This window comes from Mustela lutreola, chromosome 16 (genome assembly GCF_030435805.1).
Source record: "Mustela lutreola isolate mMusLut2 chromosome 16, mMusLut2.pri, whole genome shotgun sequence".
Lineage (NCBI taxonomy): Eukaryota > Metazoa > Chordata > Mammalia > Carnivora > Mustelidae > Mustela > Mustela lutreola.
Window position 1 is genome coordinate 50,246,077 of NC_081305.1, and position 20,588 is coordinate 50,266,664.

Sequence of the window (20,588 nt, forward strand, 5' to 3'; positions counted from 1 at the left end):
AACCTCTCCAGAGCAGGACCCTCCTCTGTGGAGCCCCCATGACCTCCACATGTGTTACTGTGTCAGGCTTTCCTGAGATGTGTGTCCTGAGTTGACAGAGTTCAGATAGGACAAGGTCAGGGCCCCTTACCTGAAACCAGCAGCTCCAGAGGGTCACTGGGCTGTGACAACTGGTAGGAAGAGGTGCTGGTGGAGCCGTAGCACCTGTAGGACCCCCCATGGGCTGAGGTCACAGGACTCATTGGGAATTCAGCCTGGTACTGCCCAGCTCGGTACTGTGATCTAAGACGCAGCAGGGGATGGGCTGCCCCCTCCTTGGATAGAAGGAAAGTGTCCAAAGAGCTCTGTGACTGACACAGCAGAGTCACATTCTCTGCTGGGGCCACCTTGGGTTGCGGCTGCACCGACAGGGAGGATGTGTAGGGCAGCTGTCCTAGAGAGAGGAAGGGCATGTGAGGGGCTGTCCAGCCCTTGTTCTGAACTGAGTCTGTGTCCTCTGAGTCTGTCCCTTCCTATCCCCCTTCTCTCTCTGTGTCTCTCTCCCTGGGGACTCCACACACCTGGTCCCGGCCACCACCACCTATGGTGCCCCTGGCAGGACTGGTGCAGAATCTGCAGTCCTGACGGATGCCGTGAGCCCTCACCTGTGAGCAGGATGTCCAGGGGTTCACTGGGGGCCGACCACTCGGAGGAGAGTATGTGTCCACCGTAGCACGTGTACCAGCCCATGTGGGAGGGTCTCACAGGGCCCAGAGGGAAGTCTGACCCAGAGAGCCCAGCCTGGGGCTGCCCGCCAAGCTGCTGGGGAGGGTCAGGTGCCCCCTCTTTGGACAGAGTGAATCTGTCGTAGCCAACATCAGAGCGACACTGGAGGGTCAGTCTCTGTCCAGAGGTCACGAGAGAGCCATGCTGGGTCAGGAGGGAGGGCTTCCCCGACACACCTGGGAGAGACCAGCTGTGGATGGCAGGGGTTGCCTCTCCCCAAACTTCCCCTTCTCCTGATTGACCCCTGGGTCTCACTGTCACTCCTGGTGACTCTGACCTGTGAGTCCCCGTGGTCCCTTCACCCAACCTCTCATTGGGGCTCCCCTGGAAGCAGAGTTCCCATTACCTGTCTGGTGCCTCAAAACATGGATGGGGCACCAGTCAAACATTCTCACCTGAGACCAGCAGCTCCAGGGCTCACTGGGGTCCGACCACACCTGGGGGATGTTGCTGTAATAGTCGTAGCATCTGAACGTCCACCTGAGGCTGGGAGTCACGGGGCCCACAGGGAACAGGGCCTGGGTCACCCCACGGGTGGCTGCCTGGGAGTTCAGGGTCCAGGACGGCTGACCTTCTCCATCCTTCATCAGGATGGACCTGTGGAATCCTATCCGTGAGGCACACTGGAGGGTCACGTTCCCTCCTGGGGTCATGACAGGGATGGGCAGGGCTGAGAGGGTGGGTTTGCCCTGGGATCCTAGGAGAGGAGGAGGGCGACATGTGAAATGGGGCTCAGACCCCCCACGTTATCCCCAGGCTGGGCTGTGAGAGGGAGACCCCTGAGAGACCACCCCCTTCCTGAGGGCAGAGTCTGGGGCTGGGACCCTGAGTGGGCTCGCACCTGCCACCACCACCAGCTCAAGGGGGTCACTGGGCTCTGAACAGCCAGTGGGACTGAAATAGTTACAGTGATATCTTCCTGCATGTACATCTGTCATGTGTGTGATGGAGAACTGGGCCTTGTCCCTGGACTCCAGTGGCTTCTGTCTGTCCCAGACCCTTGACTCTCCCTTTTTATGCAGGCGGTACTCCTGGGCCTCCAGCCCCATCCCCGACACCAGATGGTCACAGATGTCCCCCAGGGCATCACAGAGCCTGGCTCAGCCCAGATGGTGGGTTTGGAGAGGGTCCCTGGAAGGAAACAGAGGCTGGGACACAGACCTTCCCCACCCCCAGGTCCCAGTTCAGCTCCAAACCCCCAGACGTCCCCCTTGGTCAGTCCAGAACTTCTCTTCTCCCTCCCCCATGTCTGGTGGGTGACCCCTGTCCCCAATGAGGAGGTGGGACTAGGACCCCTTAGGACAGACTCACCTGTCTGCGCTCTGGTCCTAGGGCCCACACTCATCCCTGGAAGAGAGTCTCTGTGAGAGGTTTGCCCTGAATCCTTGCTGAACCCCTCCTCCACATGAGCCTCCTGAGCCTGGGGTCTCTGACAGACCAGGCCTGGATGTGGGGCTGGTCTCTCCCAGACTAGAGTGTCCCCTCCCCTCCTCAGATCTCACCAAGACAGAGCAGGGCAGTGAGGGTGGGGGTCATGGCGTCTCCTCTCCCTGGTTCTGGCTGTGCAGACGGAGGTCCCACTGTGACCATGGGACAGACAAAACCACAGGTTGTGGCCACATGGAGGCCTGTCCTGCCTGTCACAGGGTTGTCACGTCAGCAGTCCCAGTCCACGTCAGCAGGAAGGGAAACAACCCCTCCCCAGGCCCAGCCTGGCTCTGGTGTCCATGACAGTGCAGCAGGTGGACCCCGTGGCTTCCTGAGGTGCCCCATCCAGGTGAGGAGAACAGGGCCGGCCCTTCCCTCCCAGAGTCTGCCCCATGGGTCGCCTTCTTCCTCAGCACATCCGGGGTCCCCACCATGGAGAGGGTCCCCAGACCCCGGGAATGATGCAAAGATGTGGGTTCCTGCTGCCCTTTAGAGGTCATGTGAAGACTGACACACCTGTGACAAATCTGCTCGGCTCAGGATGAAATCATGGTGGCAATGAGGCCAGAAGAGAAATAGGGGCAAATAGGGAAGGAAACACAGCCCCTCTCCTGGCCCTGGAGCATGGGCTTTCCATCTGCACAGCCTTGTGGACTTCTCTATTTTCCTCTGAGTCTGTCCACTTCCATTTCCTGGGAGCACACCTCTGAGTCCCCTGCTGGCTCCTCTGTCCCTTGATCCAGGGGCAGAGATGTCCTCCCCACACGGTGGTCCTTTCTGAGAGCTGTAGGGGGCAATTCATGGCTGAGTGCTGTGATTTGGGGAACAAAGCTGATTCTGGTGTGAATACTACTGCCGTGTCCACTGCCCTAGTGACCTTGTGAACCCCACTTGGTGGTTGCAATCAATCATTGGTATTTCTTGACCTGATTAAGAGGGGTGTGGCTGAGACACAAGAGGTCCATGGTTCAGACCCCACAATCAGGGTGGACCAGAGATCCGTGTCCCCGAGAGATCCTGTGCATCCCTACAGACGACAAATGCTATTGGTGATGTTTCTGAAATGGTTTACATTACGTTTTGCAGGAAATAAGAAACAAGAGTTTCTGGAATTGAGAGGGACCACAGCAGAACAGTGATGAAAGCTGAGTGATCAGTAGAGGCTGGGGTCCAGCTGAGGGTGGTAAAATATGATTTCTGCCTCTGTTTGGCCAAAAGAGTTGCCACATTCTCACAGGCAGGAAGGGTATCGAGTTTCTGGGTGACTGTGGAATCAGCGTGACCCTCCACCATGTGTGGGGTGGGCGCTGGCATGTCTCTGCCCTCTGCCCCAGCCCAGAGATCAGCCCTGAGCCACATCCCCTCTGTGTGTATGTGGAATGGTTCTGTCCCATGGACCCACCCTCCACTGGCGTCTGCCCATGGGTTGGTATGCGGTTCCCATGGGAGTCATCCCTGATGGGCACATTCCTGCTCAGATGTTAAGTTCGGAGAGTGGATGCACAGGGAGGGCGACAGAGACCACCCACCCCTTACAGTCCTGAAATCAGGGCAGCTCTGGAAACAATTGTGTCTGGAACTCAGGGGTGTGGGAGGTGAGTGTCCAACAGGAATGACATCAGAGAGTGACCCCGATATGTAAGGAGTGCTATGGAAGACTGTGTGCAGAGTGGTCCGTCATCGTCCAGGTCGTGGAACAGCAGGAATATGGGAAACACATTTTGCACTAAGAATATGAAATATTGAAGGGAAGAGACAAGATGGTGGGAGAGTGGGGGGCCCCGTCTCATCCAGTCCCTTGAATTTAGCTACGTAACTATCAAGCCATTCTACACACCTTGAATTCAACCTGAGATGTAAGAAAAAAACATACCTGGAACTCTACAAGTGGAGAAGTGAGCGCTTTTTTCAAGGTGGGATGTCCAGAGACGTGAATCTGAGGGAGATAACAAAGACAAATGGAGGGGGGAGGGAGCCTCCATGTGTCCTTCACCAAGGAGTGTTATAGCCCCGAGGGCAAAATATGAACCCTTAGAAATCTCCTCCAGTGAGATATATGGCTGCCTGAAAGGGGCTTTTGGTATGAAACAGGCAGACTTCTAGGTGGGTCGTGTGGTCCCTGGATCCCAGGACCCTCAAAATAACATAGTGCCTGAGACGGTAGAGATCCCAAGCAGCAGAGCTGGGAAACTGGTTGTGGTCAGTGAGCCCGGGGGGAACTCTCAGCTTGATTCACCACAAACCCCGAGCTGTGCCAACTGGGGGACTGCTGTCAGCCTGGGCACCCTGCAGAGGACTGGAACATGGGGACCTTCCACCATCCTCCAGATGGGCAAAATGGGTCCTCTCCCGACTGGGCAACAGGTCTCAGGGTGACAGCACAGTAAAGGACAGTACAGGGCCACCCTCTGTCTTCCTCCAGGAGAAGCCCTTCTTTTCACTACATCTGTATCTTTCTCTTTTTTCTTGTTTCTCTTTTTAATTATTTTCCCATTTTATCAACATGTATTTGTTTTGAAATTTTTTAAATTTATTTTTTATTTCTTTTCAGCATAACAGTATTCATTATTTTTGCACCACACCCAGTGCTCCATGCAATCCGTGCCCTCTCTAATACCCACCACCTGGTTCCCCCAACCTCTTACCCCCCAACACTTAAAACCCCTCAGATTGTTTTTCAGAGTCCTAGTCTCTCATGGTTCACCTCCCCTTCCAATTTCCCCCAACATGTATTTTTTTTTAATTTTTATTTTCAGCATAACAGTATTCATGTATTTTTTTAAGTTTTTATTTCTTTTCAGCATAACAGTATTCATTGTTTTTGCACCACACACAGTGCTCCATGCAATCCGTGCCCTCTCCAATACCCACCATCTGGTTCCCTCAACCTCCCACCCCCCGCCCCTTCAAAACCCTCAGATTGTTTTTCAGAGTCCATAGTCTCTCAGGGTTCATCTCCCCTTCCAATTTCCCTCAACTCCCTTCTCCTCTCCATCTCCCCTTGTCCTCCATGCTATTTGTTATGCTCCACAAATAAGTGAAACCATATGATAATTGACTCTGTATTTAAGTCATGCTTAAACTTTCATTCCTTACATCTACATTTTATACATATATTGGTCATTTCTGGCCTCCTTTCACTCTTCAATTTTATTTGTGTATATATGTAAATTTTGCTTTCTTTGCAATTTTGAGATCAAGTGTCTTAATCTCAAATTAGTATCAAATCTCAAACACAAAGCAAAATTCACTCAGGAACAAGCAGATCACCCCCACCCCTTTTATTTCCTTTTCTGTTTTCATTTCTGACCTCTTCGGATTTGTCTAGTCTGTATTCAGCTTCGGTCATATTTGATATTTTTTAGAGATTTTACTTATTTCTGTGACAGAGAGAGATCACAAGCAGGCAGAGAGGCAGGCAGAGAGAGAGGGGGAAGCAGGTTCCCCAGTGAGCAGAGAGCTCGATCCCAGAACCCTGGGATCATGACCTGAGCTGAAGGCAGAGGCTTAACCCACTGAGCCATGCAGGCACCCCATATATTGGGTATTTTTTATTCTGCTCACTCACTCATCCATTCTTGTCTGGGCAAAATGACTCAAAGTGAGAATTCACAACAAAACAAAAAACCAGAGGTAATGTTCTCCGCCACAGATGTAATCCATATGGATACCAGTAAGATGTCAGAGATGGAGCTCTGGATAACGGTGATCAAGTTAATATCTGGGCTTGAAAAAAGACTAGAGAATGCCTTAGTGCAGAAATGAGATATAATCAGGCCAAATTAAAAATGCTCTAGCAGATGCTGTCTAAATTGGATGCTCTAACAGTGAGGGTAAAGGAGGCAGAAGAAAGAGTGAGTGATGTCGAAGACAGGGTGGTGCGAAGGAAGGAAGCTGAGGGAAAGAGAGGCAAACAATTAACAGCTCGTGAGGAGAGGCCTTGAGAAATCAGGGATGTTACGAAATACACCGACATCAGAATTATTGGGAAACTGGGGGTGGGGGCAGAAGGTGTATTTGAGCAACCAGAGCTGAGAACTTTCCTAACCTGGGAAAGGAAACAAGCATTCATGTCCCAGAGGTAGAGATGACCCCTCCCCAAATCAATATAAAAATAGATCAACACCCCAACATGTAATACTGAAGCTTGCAAATTTCAGAGATAAAGAGAAAATCCTGAAAGCAGGTTGGGACAAGAAGCTCCTAACCTGTGGATGTAGAAACATCACCCCAACATCAGACCTGTCCACAGAGACCTGACAATCCAGAAAGGGCAGCCGGGACACATTCAATTACTAAATGAGAGGAACATGCGGCCAAGAATCCTTCACCCAGCAAGGCTGTTGTGCAGAACTGATGGAGAGGTGAAGAGCTTTCAGGACAGATAGAAACTGAGAGGACATGTGACCACCAAGCCAGCCCTGCAGGAAATATTAAGGGGGATTTTGTGAAGCAAAGAGAGAGCCCAAACGTAACACGGACCACTAAGAAACAATCTACAGAAACAGGACGTTACAGGTGATACAGGCTGAGTGATATTCCATGGTATATATGGACCACATCTTCTTTAATAGTGACTCTGAATTAAATGGGCTTAATGCTTCAATCAAAGGACACAGGGTATCAGATCGAATAAAAAAGTAAGAGCCATATGATAATTGACTCTCTCTGCTTGACTTATTTCACTCAGTATAATCTCTTCCAGTCCCGTCCATGTTGCTACAATAACAAAAAGCATGGAGGACATGGGGAGTTAGACAGAAGGGGGTTGGGGTAAATTGGAAGGGGAGGTGAATCATGAGAGACTATGGACTCTGAAAAACAATCTGAGGGGTTTAAAGTGGCAGGGGGTGGGGTGGGAGGTCGGGGTACCAGGTGGTGGGTATTATAGAGGGCACGGATTGCATGGAGCACTGGGTGTGGTGAAAAAATAATGATACTGTTATGCTGAAAATAAATAAATGAAAAAAAAAAAAGTAAAAGCCATCCACATGTCTAGAAGAGACCAGGTTTGTTTTTTAAATTTAAATTCAATTAAGCAGCATAAATACATCATTGGTTTTTTTTTTAGATGAGGAAAAGTGGTTTTATTACATTTCATGTATTCTCAGCATCTACCATTCAACAGAAGTGCCCAAATACTGTTGTTGTTGAATTTAGAAAGCTAATCAATGTAAATCATTAAAGGCATATGTTCTCATTTGTCTCAGTCAGTATAGATCCTATGTCTGAATTTTGCTTTTAATGTCTGTATTCTTTTCAGTGTTCCAAGATTCATTGTTTATGCACCACACCCAGTGCTCCATGGGATCGCTGCCCTCTGAACACCCACCACCAGGCTCAACCATCCATCCCAACCCCCTCCCCTCCAAAACCCTATTTGTTTCTCAGAGTCCACAGTCTCTCATGGTTCATCTCCCCCTCCAATTTCCCCCAACACTCTTCTCCTCTCCATCTCCCCATGTCCTCCATGTCATTCCTTTTGCTCCACAAGTAAGCAAAGCCATATGATAATTGACTCACTCTGCTAGACTTATTTCACTCAGCATAATCTCCTTGAGTCATCATTAGTTTTTTTCCCAAGATTTTATTAATTCAAATCAAAACCACATTGAGATACCACCTTACACCAATTAAAAAGGCAAGAATTCATCTATTGAAGGTCATCTTGGCTCTTTCCACAGTTTAGCGGCGTGGCCATTGCTGCTATTGTTAGGGTCCGTTATCAAAGGAACAAAACTGAGACAAAGTAAAAATTATGCAAAGCTCTATTTTATGCCAGCATTAGAAGTCAGACTGACCGAGGAGGGCCATCTTGAAGAGAGTGACCACCCCCAGTCTACAGGCTCAAGAATCGACTGGTCAGGGCCACCTCTAAAGAGAGCAACCCCTCCCAATCTTACAGTCTACCTTTTATTGGGTGAAACTGCAACCCATATCTTGGTATCTCAACCCACCGGATTTGTGTGTCTCTTGCTGATTGGCCAGTTCCATCTGGTCTAGTGACGTGTTATTTAAGATTACCCCATACCAGGAACTGTTACAAAGAGTACTTTGGGGGAAGGCTTAGTCAGTTAACATATTCAGTGTGAATAATAAGATGGTCATCCTTCCCAAGATGGAGTCATTTTGGTTTGGACAAGACCTTCTCAGTGTTACAAACAGTACTTCCTACTGATTAGATGTCTCCATCTGGCCTGACTCGTCCTTGTATTCTGGGCTGTGTTATCAGGAACTAGATGACTACATTTTATTGGTTTCCTGGACTTGCTCTTAAGTAAGTTTCTCTGGGGGAGGATCAATTTAAGTTTACTGCACAAACAACAAAATGGCCATTTAACCGAGATGGAGTCGCTCTGGCTAAATAGGTCCTTACAGCAATGAACATTGGAGTACAGGTGGCCCTTCTTTTCACTACATCTGTAACTTTGGGGTAAATACCCAGTAGTGCAATTTCTGGGTCATAGGGTAGCTCTATTTTTAATTTTTTGAGGAACCTCCACACTGTTTCCTAAACTGGCTATACCAATTTGCCTTCCCACCAACAGTGTAGGAGGGTTCCCCTTTCTCTACATCTTCGCCAACATTTGTTGTTCCCTGTCTTGTTAATTTTTGCCATGCTAACTGGTTTAAGGATTGGTTGGTACCTCCAATTATATGAACTGAATGCTGTGCTGAATACAAATGGTCTTAAGAAACATACTTGGATCATCCCCATCACAGAGAGAAGGACTTCAAGTTCTCACCTTTGAAGATGAAGGCCAGGTGCTGATTGCTAACCATGGCTTCATGAATTGTTGGAAACTCCATTTTATTTCTGATGAGCTTTTGTATGCATTATGAATTGTTGGTGTGTTTTATCAAAAGCTTTGTCTGCAACTGTTGAGATTATTTATTAATTTTAAATTTTTATTATTATGTTCAATTAGCCAGCTTATAATACATCATTTTTGAATTTTGATTTATAGTTAACATGTGATATTAGTTTCAAGGGTCCATCATAGTGAATTAGCATTTATATACATTAGGCAGTGCTCACTCTAAGAAATCCAATTACCATGTGTCACACAAAAAATGATTACAATGTTACTGATTATATTCCCTAAAGTGTAATTTTCACCCCTGGCGCTCATTTATTATGTAACTGGAAGTTGGTACGACTTAATCTCCTTCACCTTTTCAACCATCTCCCCATACCCCTCCCTCTGGTTTGTGAGATGGTCATTTTTACATATTCTGTTAATGTATCAGATTATATTGATTGAGTTAAACTACTCTGTTCCTTCCCTCCCCCCAAAATCCAGTGTGGTCATGGTGTAGAGTCCTATTGCTGGATCTTATTTGTGAACGTTTTGTTTAGACATGGACATCTAGGTTTACGTGAGAGAAATTTCGGCCCCTTTTTCATTCTGTAATTACCTTGCCAGTTTTTTTGGTGTTCACGGTTCCCTGGCCTGATCCAATATTGCTTCCTCCCTTTTTATTCTCAGGAAAGGTTTGTGTAATTTTGGTGTGTGTATATGCATGTGTGTAACCATGTGTGTGTTTCCTCAAGGGGTAAGTGTTTGGAGCAATTGCCAATGAAGCTTACTCAACAGACACAAATATAACAAAATGATTCTCCCCATGCAGTTAGCTCACACTTCCATGCCATACCACAGCTGCCTTTCTTGTATGTGACGAGAACATTTAGATCTACTCTCTTTGCAACATTCAAGAATAGGATACAGTGTTATGAGCTGCGGTCATCATGCTGTATATGAGATCCCCAGATCTTGTGGTCTTACAACTGTAGAGACCTTGTTCTTCTTCTGTCTATAATCCTGACCAACACCTCCCCATCTCCACAGTCCAGCCCCGCCAGCCACCACTCTGACTCCAATTCTCTCAGTCTCCACACACTTCAGATGGGGGACAGTTTAATCACAGTCAATGCATTCAATGTATTCATAAGGTGATACATAATTTCTACTTCTCCATCAATTTAGTAGCTTCTATTTTGAGAATTTTACCCATTTCATTTACATGTCTCAAATATCAGCATAAAGGAGTTAATAATGTTGCATTCTAAATTTAAAGTCTGTAGGATGGGATGCCATCCTAATAATGATGTGTACCTCCTCCCTCTCTCTCTCTTTCCTTGGTTTTGTGGCTAAGATTTATAAATGTGACCATTGCTTACAAAAAGGAACACTTTCAGCTTCATTGATTTTTCTCTATTTTTAAATTTGTCCTCATTACTAGCTATGTCTTGTCTTTATTATTTTCTGCCTTCTACCTTTGTTTGGAATAACTTGCTATTCTTTTCCCAAATTCTCAATAGAATAGGTTCTGTCATTAATTATTTGAGTCTTTTTCTGTTCTAATAGATTAGTTCTTGGTTCTTATTTTCCCATTTCATAGATTTGATGTGTAACATTTACACTGTCCTTCAGTGTAAACTTTCTCTCATTTCCATTTGGATTTTCTCATTTCATTCATGGGTAATTGGGAAGTCTGTTGCTTTTATTTCCAAAGTGTAGGGGTATTACTATCTTTGATGGCAGAATCAGTGACTCCCAGAGGGTCCCAGGAGTTCTTGCTGGTCCAAGTGAAGAGTCCAGGCTGGCTGGGGTCATCATTAGGTGACACTCACTGTGGGCAACTCCTGTGCCTTTCAGGGTCCCTGTGGTCGCCCTCCATGGAGTGTGGTGTCAGGACCCCTCCTGGGCTAGTGCATGGCCAGAGCAGCATATACACTGGGCTCTGCTGGGGGCTCCCCTAATTGGGATGGAGGGGATGCCCTTGTCTCCTGTCTGAGAGTCAAGGGATGAAGCTGGGTGTAGGTTACATCCTGGGGGGTGTCATATGCAGCAACCTGCAGTGGGGAAGAGAGGGGAGGTTTGTGATTGAGGAGGGGGACCCTGAATGCTTGAAGAAGAAGGGACCCACCTGACAGTCCGTCTGCCTGTTTTCCTCTGCTTGTCTGTCCTCCGAGTCCAGTAATCCCTCTGACACAGGGAAAGGAGAAGTGGCCAGTCCCCACCTGAATCTTGATCTTGACAGGCTCACCTGGATGTACGTCAGTCCTTGGGGGTCTTCATTTTGTGTGTTCTGCTGTGGACAGACAGTGAGGGGGAGGGTTGTCTCCTTGATTCCCCTCGACAACCTCAGACAATTTTCCCCATGGTTGCCAGAGCGATGCTTCAAACTTTGCTGCCCATTAGGTCATGTTCCTGGTGAACTCTCCAGGGGCTTCCTGAGCCTTGGGGCGTGTGATTCAACTCTGGCTCTGATTCTATTCCGGACAGAGTTTCTTGCTCATTTGGTTGCAGCTGCATGGGCCATGCTCCTGATAAAGCATGCTTCTGCCTCAGGACCTTTGTACCTGCTACTCTGTACCCTGCTTTATTTTCCTTGGCCACACGTTGCTCTCGAGGATGCTGCCCATTTCCGTGCATATTGTCCACCACCTACAAACTCATGGAAGGTGGTCAGATAGGTCACAGCTATGCCAGCAGCACTAGGTGGGGCCTGGCAAATGCTGGACTCCCTGTGTCTTTTGCTGGCTGAATGAATGAAGGGGCTTAGTGACCAGTGGAAGAATTTCTTCATGCACCCTCTTGAGACGTGGGCATGCACCCCAACAACCAGAAGTCAGGCAGTGGTTGGGGAGCCAGATAAGAGGAGCACAGAGGAGGACCCACGAGATCACAGTGGGCTGATCCTGGGTGCCCAAGGAGTGTGAGGGCCTCTGAAGGACACTACTGAGATTGGGTGGTGTGAGGACACAGAAGCGTCCACTGGATTCTGTTTGGTACCACAAGGGCCCTGGGGTCTGCACGAGGGTTGGGAGTCTCACCTGATGGTTCAGCTCCACCCCCTCCTCAGGCTGAGTGTCTTGCATGGCAGCATCTGTTGGGACAGAACGGGGTGTGTCCCTTGGCAAGTTCCCTGAGCCCTCCTCTCAGGGCTACAGACTCTGCCCTCCTCCTAGTTAGGACATCTGCCATCCCGGGGCTTCAGCAGAGGGCTGAGGGGTATGTGGGAATTCAGTCCTCAACCCCTCCCCAAGACCCTCCCAGCCCACCCCCAGGGCATTCCCCCTTCATCTCACAGAAGCTCTCCTCCTGGGTGGCAGCAGCTGGGCTGGAGCTGGGGAGGAGACAGTGTGTTAGGGGGGCATAGCAGGGGCAGGTGGGTGGGAGTCTGGGGGACTGCGGGCAGGAGTTACCTGTCATGCAGGCCTCTGTCCTTGGGCTCTGGGTCTGCAGCCCCTGCAGGACATTGAGAATCAGTGTCCCTCTAGGCTGGGAGGGCATGACCCCCCCCTTTTGATTCCAGGGAAAGGCGCCCTTCACACATACTGTCTGGGTGGTTCTCCATATCTCCAGAACAAAAGAGGGGAAAACTTTCAATTGGCACATGGGGGCCAACCTCAGTGTTTCTTTTTAGGTTCTCTGGGTTGAGATTCTGCACAAGTGTCCTCCCACGCTGGCCTTTCCCACCACTCTGGTTTCCCTCTGGCCGCTGCCCTGAGCCCATCTTTGTTCGGCCCATGGAGCCGCCACCACTCCTGCAGCCCATCATGCCCTTCCCTTCTCACCCAACTTCCTGCCTTTGCTCTGATGCCTGTGTCGAACCTGGAGGCAGACGAGGAGGCTGAGCAGCAGGATGAAGGCCACCACGGCCACGATGAGGATGTACAGGTACCAGTGGGGACCTTGGGCAGGAGCTACACCATGAATGAGCCAGTGATGCCATTTAACTGAGCGCCTGCTGTGTGCCAGGAACCTGCTGGGCTCTGTGCACTCAGCTCTGTATCCATCAACGATCACCCAGCAGACAATTGCTGCCCCTCCACCCACCCCACAGACAGAAAACTGAGACAAAGAGAAGAGGTCATTCATGTGTCTCAGGTCGCCCAGCATGGAGGCGGCAGGGCTGGGACTAAAACCCAACCATGGGTTTCCTGTGTTCTCCTCATGCTGTCTCCTGTGCAGACACCAGCTCGGAGTTCTGGCCCCCATCTGGGGCACAGCCTGTCTCTGCATCTTCTTCCGGAGCTGATGGTCCTTCCAGATTGCCCGTATTACCTGAATGCCCCCAGCCATTGTCATCCCTCCCCTCCCCCTACAATGTCACTGTCATTGTTACAAAAGGACCCATAGATCACTACCCGGGGGTCTTCACCGTGAGCCCTCCTCTCCCAGGATCAGAGTCATGGTCTGATGGGAAATCTACTCTGTCCACGACTCTCTCCTTTACACTTGGGGAAACTGAGGTCCACACAGGGGAGGGGCATGTGCCAGCCAGCACCTCCGGAGGCCCTTGACCTGAAGGGGCAGCTCAGCCTCCGCTCCCCATGGACCCACCCACTAAGGCTGACAGAGACCATCATTCACCCTCAGAGCCTCCTAGGGTCAGCAAGGGTGAAATGAAAGGCCTGTAGGACTCCCCACTGCACTTGCCTTCTCCTCCCCTACTGGGCCCCTCCACCTCCCTCTGCCATGACCACCCCGGCCCCCTCCACCAGCCTAAAAGCCCCTGGAGTCCCAAGGTCTCCCTGGCATCTCTGAAAGCATAGAAGAAAAGCCACTGGACAGCAGCCCCTGTGACTCACAGTCAGCTGAGCCTGGCTCTGTGGTTGTGGGACCGGGACCCATAGAGGGTCCTGGGGAAAAAACAGAAGTGTGGGGCGGGGAGGGAGGCTGGAGCTTCCCCTGACTCCTTATCGCTGCACACACTCTTCCTCCTCATGTGCCCTGTGGCCCCAAAGGCCCTCCTCCACCAGGACAATTCTGGTGCTGTGGGCGAGGGTTGGGCAAGGGTGGGAAGACCCTGTTTCCCTCCTGCACTGTGAGGAGTAGACCCCTCTGCTGACATTCCCTTGGAGCCCCTCACTTCCATCCTAGACCAGAGCCCTCATGGACACAGGGCCCTGAAGACAATGTTGGGACACAGAGGGGACAGAGTCAGCAACTCTCACCTGAGACCAGGAGCTCCAGGGGGTCACTGGGCTGTGACAACAGATAGGGGGAGGTGCTGGCAGAGCCGTAGCACCTGTAGGACCCCCCGTGGTCTGAGGTCACAGGCATCAGGGGGAATTCAGCCCGGTGCTGCCCAGCTCGGTACTGTGATCTAAGACGCAGCAGGGGATCAGCTACTCCCTCCTTGGTCAGAAGGAAAGTGTCAACAGAGCTCTGTGACTGACACAGCAGAGTCACATTCTCTCCTGGGGCCACCATGCGTCGTGGCTGCACAGAGAGGGAGGGTGTGTAGGGCAGCTGTCCTAGGAAGAGGAAGGGGGGGTGAGGGGCTGTCCAGCCCTTGTTCTGAACTGAGTGTCTGTGTCCTCCGAGTCTGTCTCTTCCCATCCCCTGTCCCACTCTGTCTCTCCCTCCCCCCGGGCCCCCTCACCCCAATCCCAGCCACCACCACCTGGGCTCCCCTGGCAGGACCTGTGCAGCGTCTGGATCCTGACCAATGCCGTGAGCCCTCACCTGTGAGCAGGATGTCCAGAGGGTCACTGGGGGCCGACCACTCGGAGGAGAGGGTGTATCCACCGTAGCACGTGTACCGGCCCCCATGGGAGGGTTTCACAGGGCCCAGGGGGAAGTCTGCCCCAGACAACCCAGCCTGGGGCTGCTTGCCAAGCTGCCGGGGAGGGTCAGGTGCCCCCTCTTTGGACAGAGCGAATCTGTCATAGCCAACATCAGAGCGACACTGGAGGGTCACGCTCTGTCCAGGCATCATTAGAGAGCCAGGCTGGGTCAGCAGGGTGGGCTTCCCTGACACACCTAGGAGAGACCAGCAGTGGATGGCAGGAGCTGTTTTTCCCCACACTTCCCTTTTCCCGTCCTGACACCCGGGTCTCACTGTCCATACCCTCCGTGACACTGACCTGTGAGTCCCCGTGGTCCCCTCTCCCACCCTGTCTTTGGGGCATGGGTCCTTTTGCAAAATGACAGTGACATTGTAGGGGGAGGGGAGGGAGGACAATGGCCGGAGGAATTCAGGTAATAAGAGCAATCGGGAAGGACCATCAGCTCTGGAAGAAGATGCAGAGACAGGCTGTGCCCCAGATGGGGGCTCTGGGCCCTGGGAGCAGAGTCCCTGTTAACTGTCAGGTGCCTCAAAACACAGATGGGGCAACAGTCAGACTTTCTCACCTAAGACCAGCACCTCCAGGGGGTCGCTGGGGTCCGACCACACCTGGGGGGTGTTGCTGTAATAGCCATAGCATCTGACCGTCCACCTGAGGCTAGGGGTCACAGATCCAACAGGGAACAGGGCCTGGGTACCCCCACGGGGGGCTGGCTGGGAGTTCAGGGCCCAGGAGGGCTGGCGCTGTCCTTCCTTCATCAGGACAAATGTGTGGAATCCCATCTGTGAGGCACACTGGAAGGTCACGTTCCCTCCTGAGGTCACAACAGGGCTGGGCAGGGCTGAGAGGCTGGGTTGGCCATGGGATCCTAGGAGAGGAGGATGGGGTGGTGTTCAATCAGGCTCAGACCCCCAAGGTATCCCCAGGCTGGTCTGTAAGAGGGAGACACCTGAGAGCCCACCCCCTTCCTGAGGGCAGAGTCTGGGGCTGGGACCCTGAGTGGGCTCACACCTGTCACCACCAGCTCCAGGGGGTCACTGTATTCTGACCAGTCATTGGGGCGTTCATAGTCACACCGGTATCTTCCTGCATATACATCTGTCATGTATGTGATGGAGAAGTTGGCCTTGTCCCCGGACTCCAGTGGCTTCCGTGTCTCCCAATTCCATGAGTCCCCCTCTTTATGCAGGTGGTACTCCTGGGCCTCCAAGCTCCCCTGACACCAGATGGTCACAGGTGTCCCCCAGGGCATCACAGAGCTGGGCTCAGCCCAGATGGTGGGTTTGGGGAGTGTCCCTGGAAGGAAACAGAGGCTGGGACACAGACCTTCCCCATCCCCAGTAAGAGCTCAACGCCACACCCCCAGAAGTGCCCCTGGGTCAGCCCAGAACTGCTGTTCTACATGCCCAGCAGCCTGCTGGGTGACCCCTGTCCCTAGTGAGGAGGTGGGACTGGGGCCTTTGTGGACAGACTCACCTGCCTGTGCTTGCATCCTGGGGTCTTCACTCAGCCCTGGAAGACAGTCCGTGTCAGAGGTTTGCCCCGAATCCTAGCAGAACCCCTTCTGCCCATGAGCCTCCTGAGCCTGGGGTCTCTGACAGACCAGGGCTTGACTCTGGGGTGGCTTCCTCCCAAATAAGGACTCCCTTTCCCTCCTCAGATCTTACCAAGACAGAGCAAGGCCATGAAGGTGGAGGTCATGGTGTCTCGTCTCCCTCACTCTGGCTGTACAGAGGGTGAGACGACTGTGCCAGAGGGTGAGACCACGGTGCCCACAGGACATGCAGACATACAAGGTGTGGTTCTCAGAGGTAGGTGTCCTATCATGGGGTTGTCACGTATGCAGGATATGACAATAGGAAGGTGAACAACCCCTGCCTAGGGTCCTAGCCTGGCTCTGGTGTCCATGACGGTGCAGTGGGGGAACCCTTGGGCTCCCTGTGTTGCCCAATCAAGTGAGGAGACCAGGGCAGGTCCTTCCCTCCCAGAGCCTCCCCCATGGGTCTCCTTCATCCCCACAACCCTGGTCCTCACCATGGACAGGTCCCCAGAACCAGAGCTGCTGCAGAAGACATGGGTTCCTGCTGTGCTGGGGAGCTCAAGTCAGCTCAGACACTTGTGTGATGTCTCCGAATGGCTCAAGTTGAGATATTGGTGGCAATGAACCAGAGGAGAAATAGACGCAAAAAGGGAAGGGAACACAGACCGTCTCTTGGCCCTGGAGTGTGGGCTCTCTTTCTGTCACAGTCTCCAAGGACTTCTGTGTTTTCCTGTAACATGGTCCACACCCCATTCATGGGAAAATGCCTCTTTGAGTCCCTCCTGGCTCTTTGTTGCCCCCTTGTTCCAGGGACAGAGACATCCTCCTCACCCTGGGGTCTTGCCTGTAAGCTATAGGAAACAATACTTGGGTGAGTGCTCTGATATGAGAGACAAAGCTGATTCTCATGTCATTACTACTCCTGTGTCCACTGCCCTAGTGACTGTGAGCACAGTGACCTGGTCTGTAGCATGCTATCCTCACTCTACTCCTCAGAGTGGTTGTGAGGTCAGTGGGACCTAGATTGTGCATGGGATGACTTTTGTTAGATTCCTGACCTGATTAAGAAGGGTGTGGTTAAGACCAAAGGTCCATGTGTCAGACCCCACAGTCAGGTTAGATCATTGATCATTGTGATAAGTCCCAGGGAAGACTGAGAGAAAACGGTGGGAATTATGAAAAACAAAAGAGAGAAAACTGTGATCAGGAGTTCTCCACAGGCTGATGACCCAGTAGAGCCCCCAAAATGCTCAAGAGACTTTATTTTATACTTCAATAACAAGAATGTTTATTAGGGAGATTGAGTTTGGAGGACCACAAGTGCCAGGTGACCGCCTTGCTTCCAAGCAAGAGACTTTGCTAAAGCATATTTAGAGAGGAGCTCAAGGTCTGTGTCAGCATGACTGTGAGAGCCAATGTGATCCCAATCAAGTAGTGAATGAACTGCAGGGATTGAGAGAGCTAACCGTTGGCTAGACTCCTGAGACTGCAAGGACCCTGTCAGCTTGCAGTTGGTTCTCCACATCCTTGAGAGACCCCATAGTTCTTAACACTGAGAAATGCTATTTACAATGTTTCTGAAATTAGTAGAAACAGGTATTTGCAGAAAATGAGAAACAAAATTTTCTGAAATTGACACAGACCACAACAGAAAAAGAAGTGAAAGCTGAGTGAATGCCAGTGTCTGGGATCAAGTTGGGGGTCATCAAATTTGATTTTTGCCTCTGTGTGAACAGAACAGGCATCCACATTATCACAAGCAGGAAGGGCATCCAGTGTCTCACTGACTGTGGAAGCAGTGTGATCCTTATACCTTGTGTGGGGTGGGTCCTGGCATGTCTATGCCCAATAACCCAGTCCAGACATCAGCACTGAGCCATGTCCCCTGTGTGTGTGTGTGTGTATGTGTGTGTGTGGAAGAGTTTTGTCCAGTGAAACCCTGCACAGGCAGCTGTCCATATGTGAGGGTGCGGCTTCCATGGCAGTCATCCCTGCCAGACACATCCGTGCTCAGATGCTATGTTGGGACAGTAGATGCCAGAGGTCAGTGGGGCTGTAACCACCGACCCCTTACAGTTCTGAGCTTCAGGCCACCCCTGGAAGCAATTGTCTCTGGAACTCAGGGGTGTAGGAGGTGAGTGTTCAACATGAATGGACATCAGAGAGGGACCCCAATGTTATAAGGAGGGCTCAGGAACATTGTGTGCAGACTCATCAATCATAGTCCAGGATATGAAATGGTAGGAATATAGGAAACTCATTTTATGTTAAAAATGTGAACTACAGAGCGCACAGACCCGCGGCGCCTCAGATTGGGACGTTTGAACCCGGGCTTGCGCAGATGAAGCAGCGGGCTGAGCCAGGACGGCGTAGTTTTCTTTCTTTTAGAAAATGCTATTAAGAATATTATATACAGAGGGAGGAGTCAAGATGGCGGAGAAGTAGCAAGCTGAGACTGCTTCAGCTAGCCGGAGATCAGCTAGATAGCTTATCTAAAGATTGCAAACACCTGAAAATCCATCGGCAGATCGAAGAGAAGAAGAACAGCAATTCTGGAAACAGAAAAACAACCACTTTCTGAAAGGTAGGACCGGCGGAGAAGTGAATCCAAAGCGACGGGAAGATAGACCCCGGGGGGAGGGGCCGGCTCCCGGCAAGCGGCGGAGCAACCGCGCACAAAATCAGGACTTTTAAAAGTCTGTTCCGCTGAGGGACATCGCTCCAGAGGCTAAACCGGGGCGAAGCCCACGCGGGGTCAGCGTGGCCTCAGGTCCCGCAGGGTCACAGAAGGATCGGGGGTGTCTGAGTGTCGCAGAGCTTGCGGGTATTGGAACGGGAAAGCTGGCTACAGAGACAGAGCCGACAGTAAGCTCGCAGCTCGGTGTTACCTTGAACCGGTCGCAGGCTCGGTGAGCTCGGAGCGCGGCCGGAGGTCAGGCAGACGGGAGTAACTGGGCGCTGTTCTCTGAGGGCGCACTGAGGAGTGGGGCCCTGGGCTCTCGGCTCCTCCGGGCCGGAGACCAGGAGGCCGCCATTTGTATTCCCGTCCTCTGGAACTCTACGGAAAGCGCTCAGGGAACAAAAGCTCCTGAAAGCAAACCCGAGCGGATTACTCACCCCGGCCCCGGGTAAGGGCGGTGTAATTCCGCCTGGGGCAAAGACACTTGAGAATCACTACACCAGGCCCCTCCCCCAGAAGATCAACAAGAAATCCAGCCGAGACCAAGTTCACCTACCAAGGAGTGCGGTTTCAATACCAAGGAGAGCAGCAGAATTCCAGAGGAGGAGAAAGCCAAGCACGGAACTCATGGCTTTTTTCCTGTGATTTTTTTTAGTCTTGCAGTTAATTTAATTTTTTCTTTTTCATTTTTTTTTTTTCTTTTTTCTCGCCTTCGGGTAAAATTTTTTTTTTTTTTTTAACTGTTACCTTTTTCTTTTTTAACGATTTTTTACTAGTTTATCTAATATATATATATTTTTTTTTACATTTTTCTTAGGTGTTTTCTTTTTTAAAAAAAAAAATTCTTTTCTTTTCTTTTCTTTTTTTTTTTTTTTTTTCTTTTTTCTTTCTTCCTTTTTGAACCTCTTTTTATCCCCTTTCTCCCCACTCACGATTTTGGATCTCTTCTAATTTGGCTAAAGCATATTTTCCTGGGGTTGTTGCCACCCTTTTAGTATTTTACTTGCCCCTTCATTTACTCTTATCTGGACAAAATGACAAGACGTAAAAATTCACCACAAAAAAAAGAACAAGAGGCAGTACCGAAGGCTAGGGACCTAATCAATACAGACATCGGTAATATGTCAGATCTAGAGTTCAGAATGACAATTCTCAAGGTTCTAGCCGGGCTCGAAAAAGGCATGGAAGATATTAGAGAAACCCTCTCGAGAGATATAAAAGCCCTTTCTGGAGAAATAAAAGAACTAAAATCTAACCAAGTTGAAATCAAAAAAGCTATTAATGAGGTGCAATCAAAAATGGAGGCTCTCACTGCTAGGATAAATGAGGCAGAAGAAAGAATTAGTGATATAGAAGACCAAATGACAGAGAATAAAGAAGCTGATCAAAAGAGGGACAAACAGCTACTGGACCACGAGGGGAGAATTCGAGAAATAAGTGACACCATAAGACGAAACAACATTAGAATAATTGGGATTCCAGAAGAAGAAGAAAGTGAGAGGGGAGCAGAAGGTATACTGGAGAGAATTATTGGGGAGAATTTCCCCAATATGGCAAAGGGAACAAGCATCAAAATTCAGGAGGTTCAG

At 50.5% G+C, this 20,588-nt stretch overlaps 1 protein-coding gene and 1 pseudogene across 1 annotated transcript; both read right to left on the reverse strand.

Moving 5' to 3' along the window:
- Window positions 1-900: 900 nt before the first annotated feature.
- Window positions 901-2,382, reverse strand: LOC131818905 (leukocyte immunoglobulin-like receptor subfamily A member 5; annotated as a pseudogene).
- Window positions 2,383-9,118: 6,736 nt separating this feature from the next.
- LOC131818868 (leukocyte immunoglobulin-like receptor subfamily A member 6) lies at window positions 9,119-16,480 on the reverse strand. The gene is made up of 11 exons (XM_059153627.1): window positions 16,447-16,480; window positions 16,256-16,291; window positions 15,791-16,075; window positions 15,345-15,647; window positions 14,676-14,972; window positions 14,162-14,464; window positions 12,407-12,449; window positions 12,290-12,327; window positions 12,035-12,087; window positions 11,125-11,289; window positions 9,119-11,050 (listed from the first exon to the last, which is right to left on the reverse strand). The coding sequence occupies exons 1-11, from the start codon at window positions 16,478-16,480 to the stop codon at window positions 10,904-10,906; spliced, it is 1,704 nt and encodes a 567-aa protein (XP_059009610.1). The 3' UTR covers window positions 9,119-10,903.
- Between the last annotated feature and the right edge of the window lie 4,108 nt (window positions 16,481-20,588).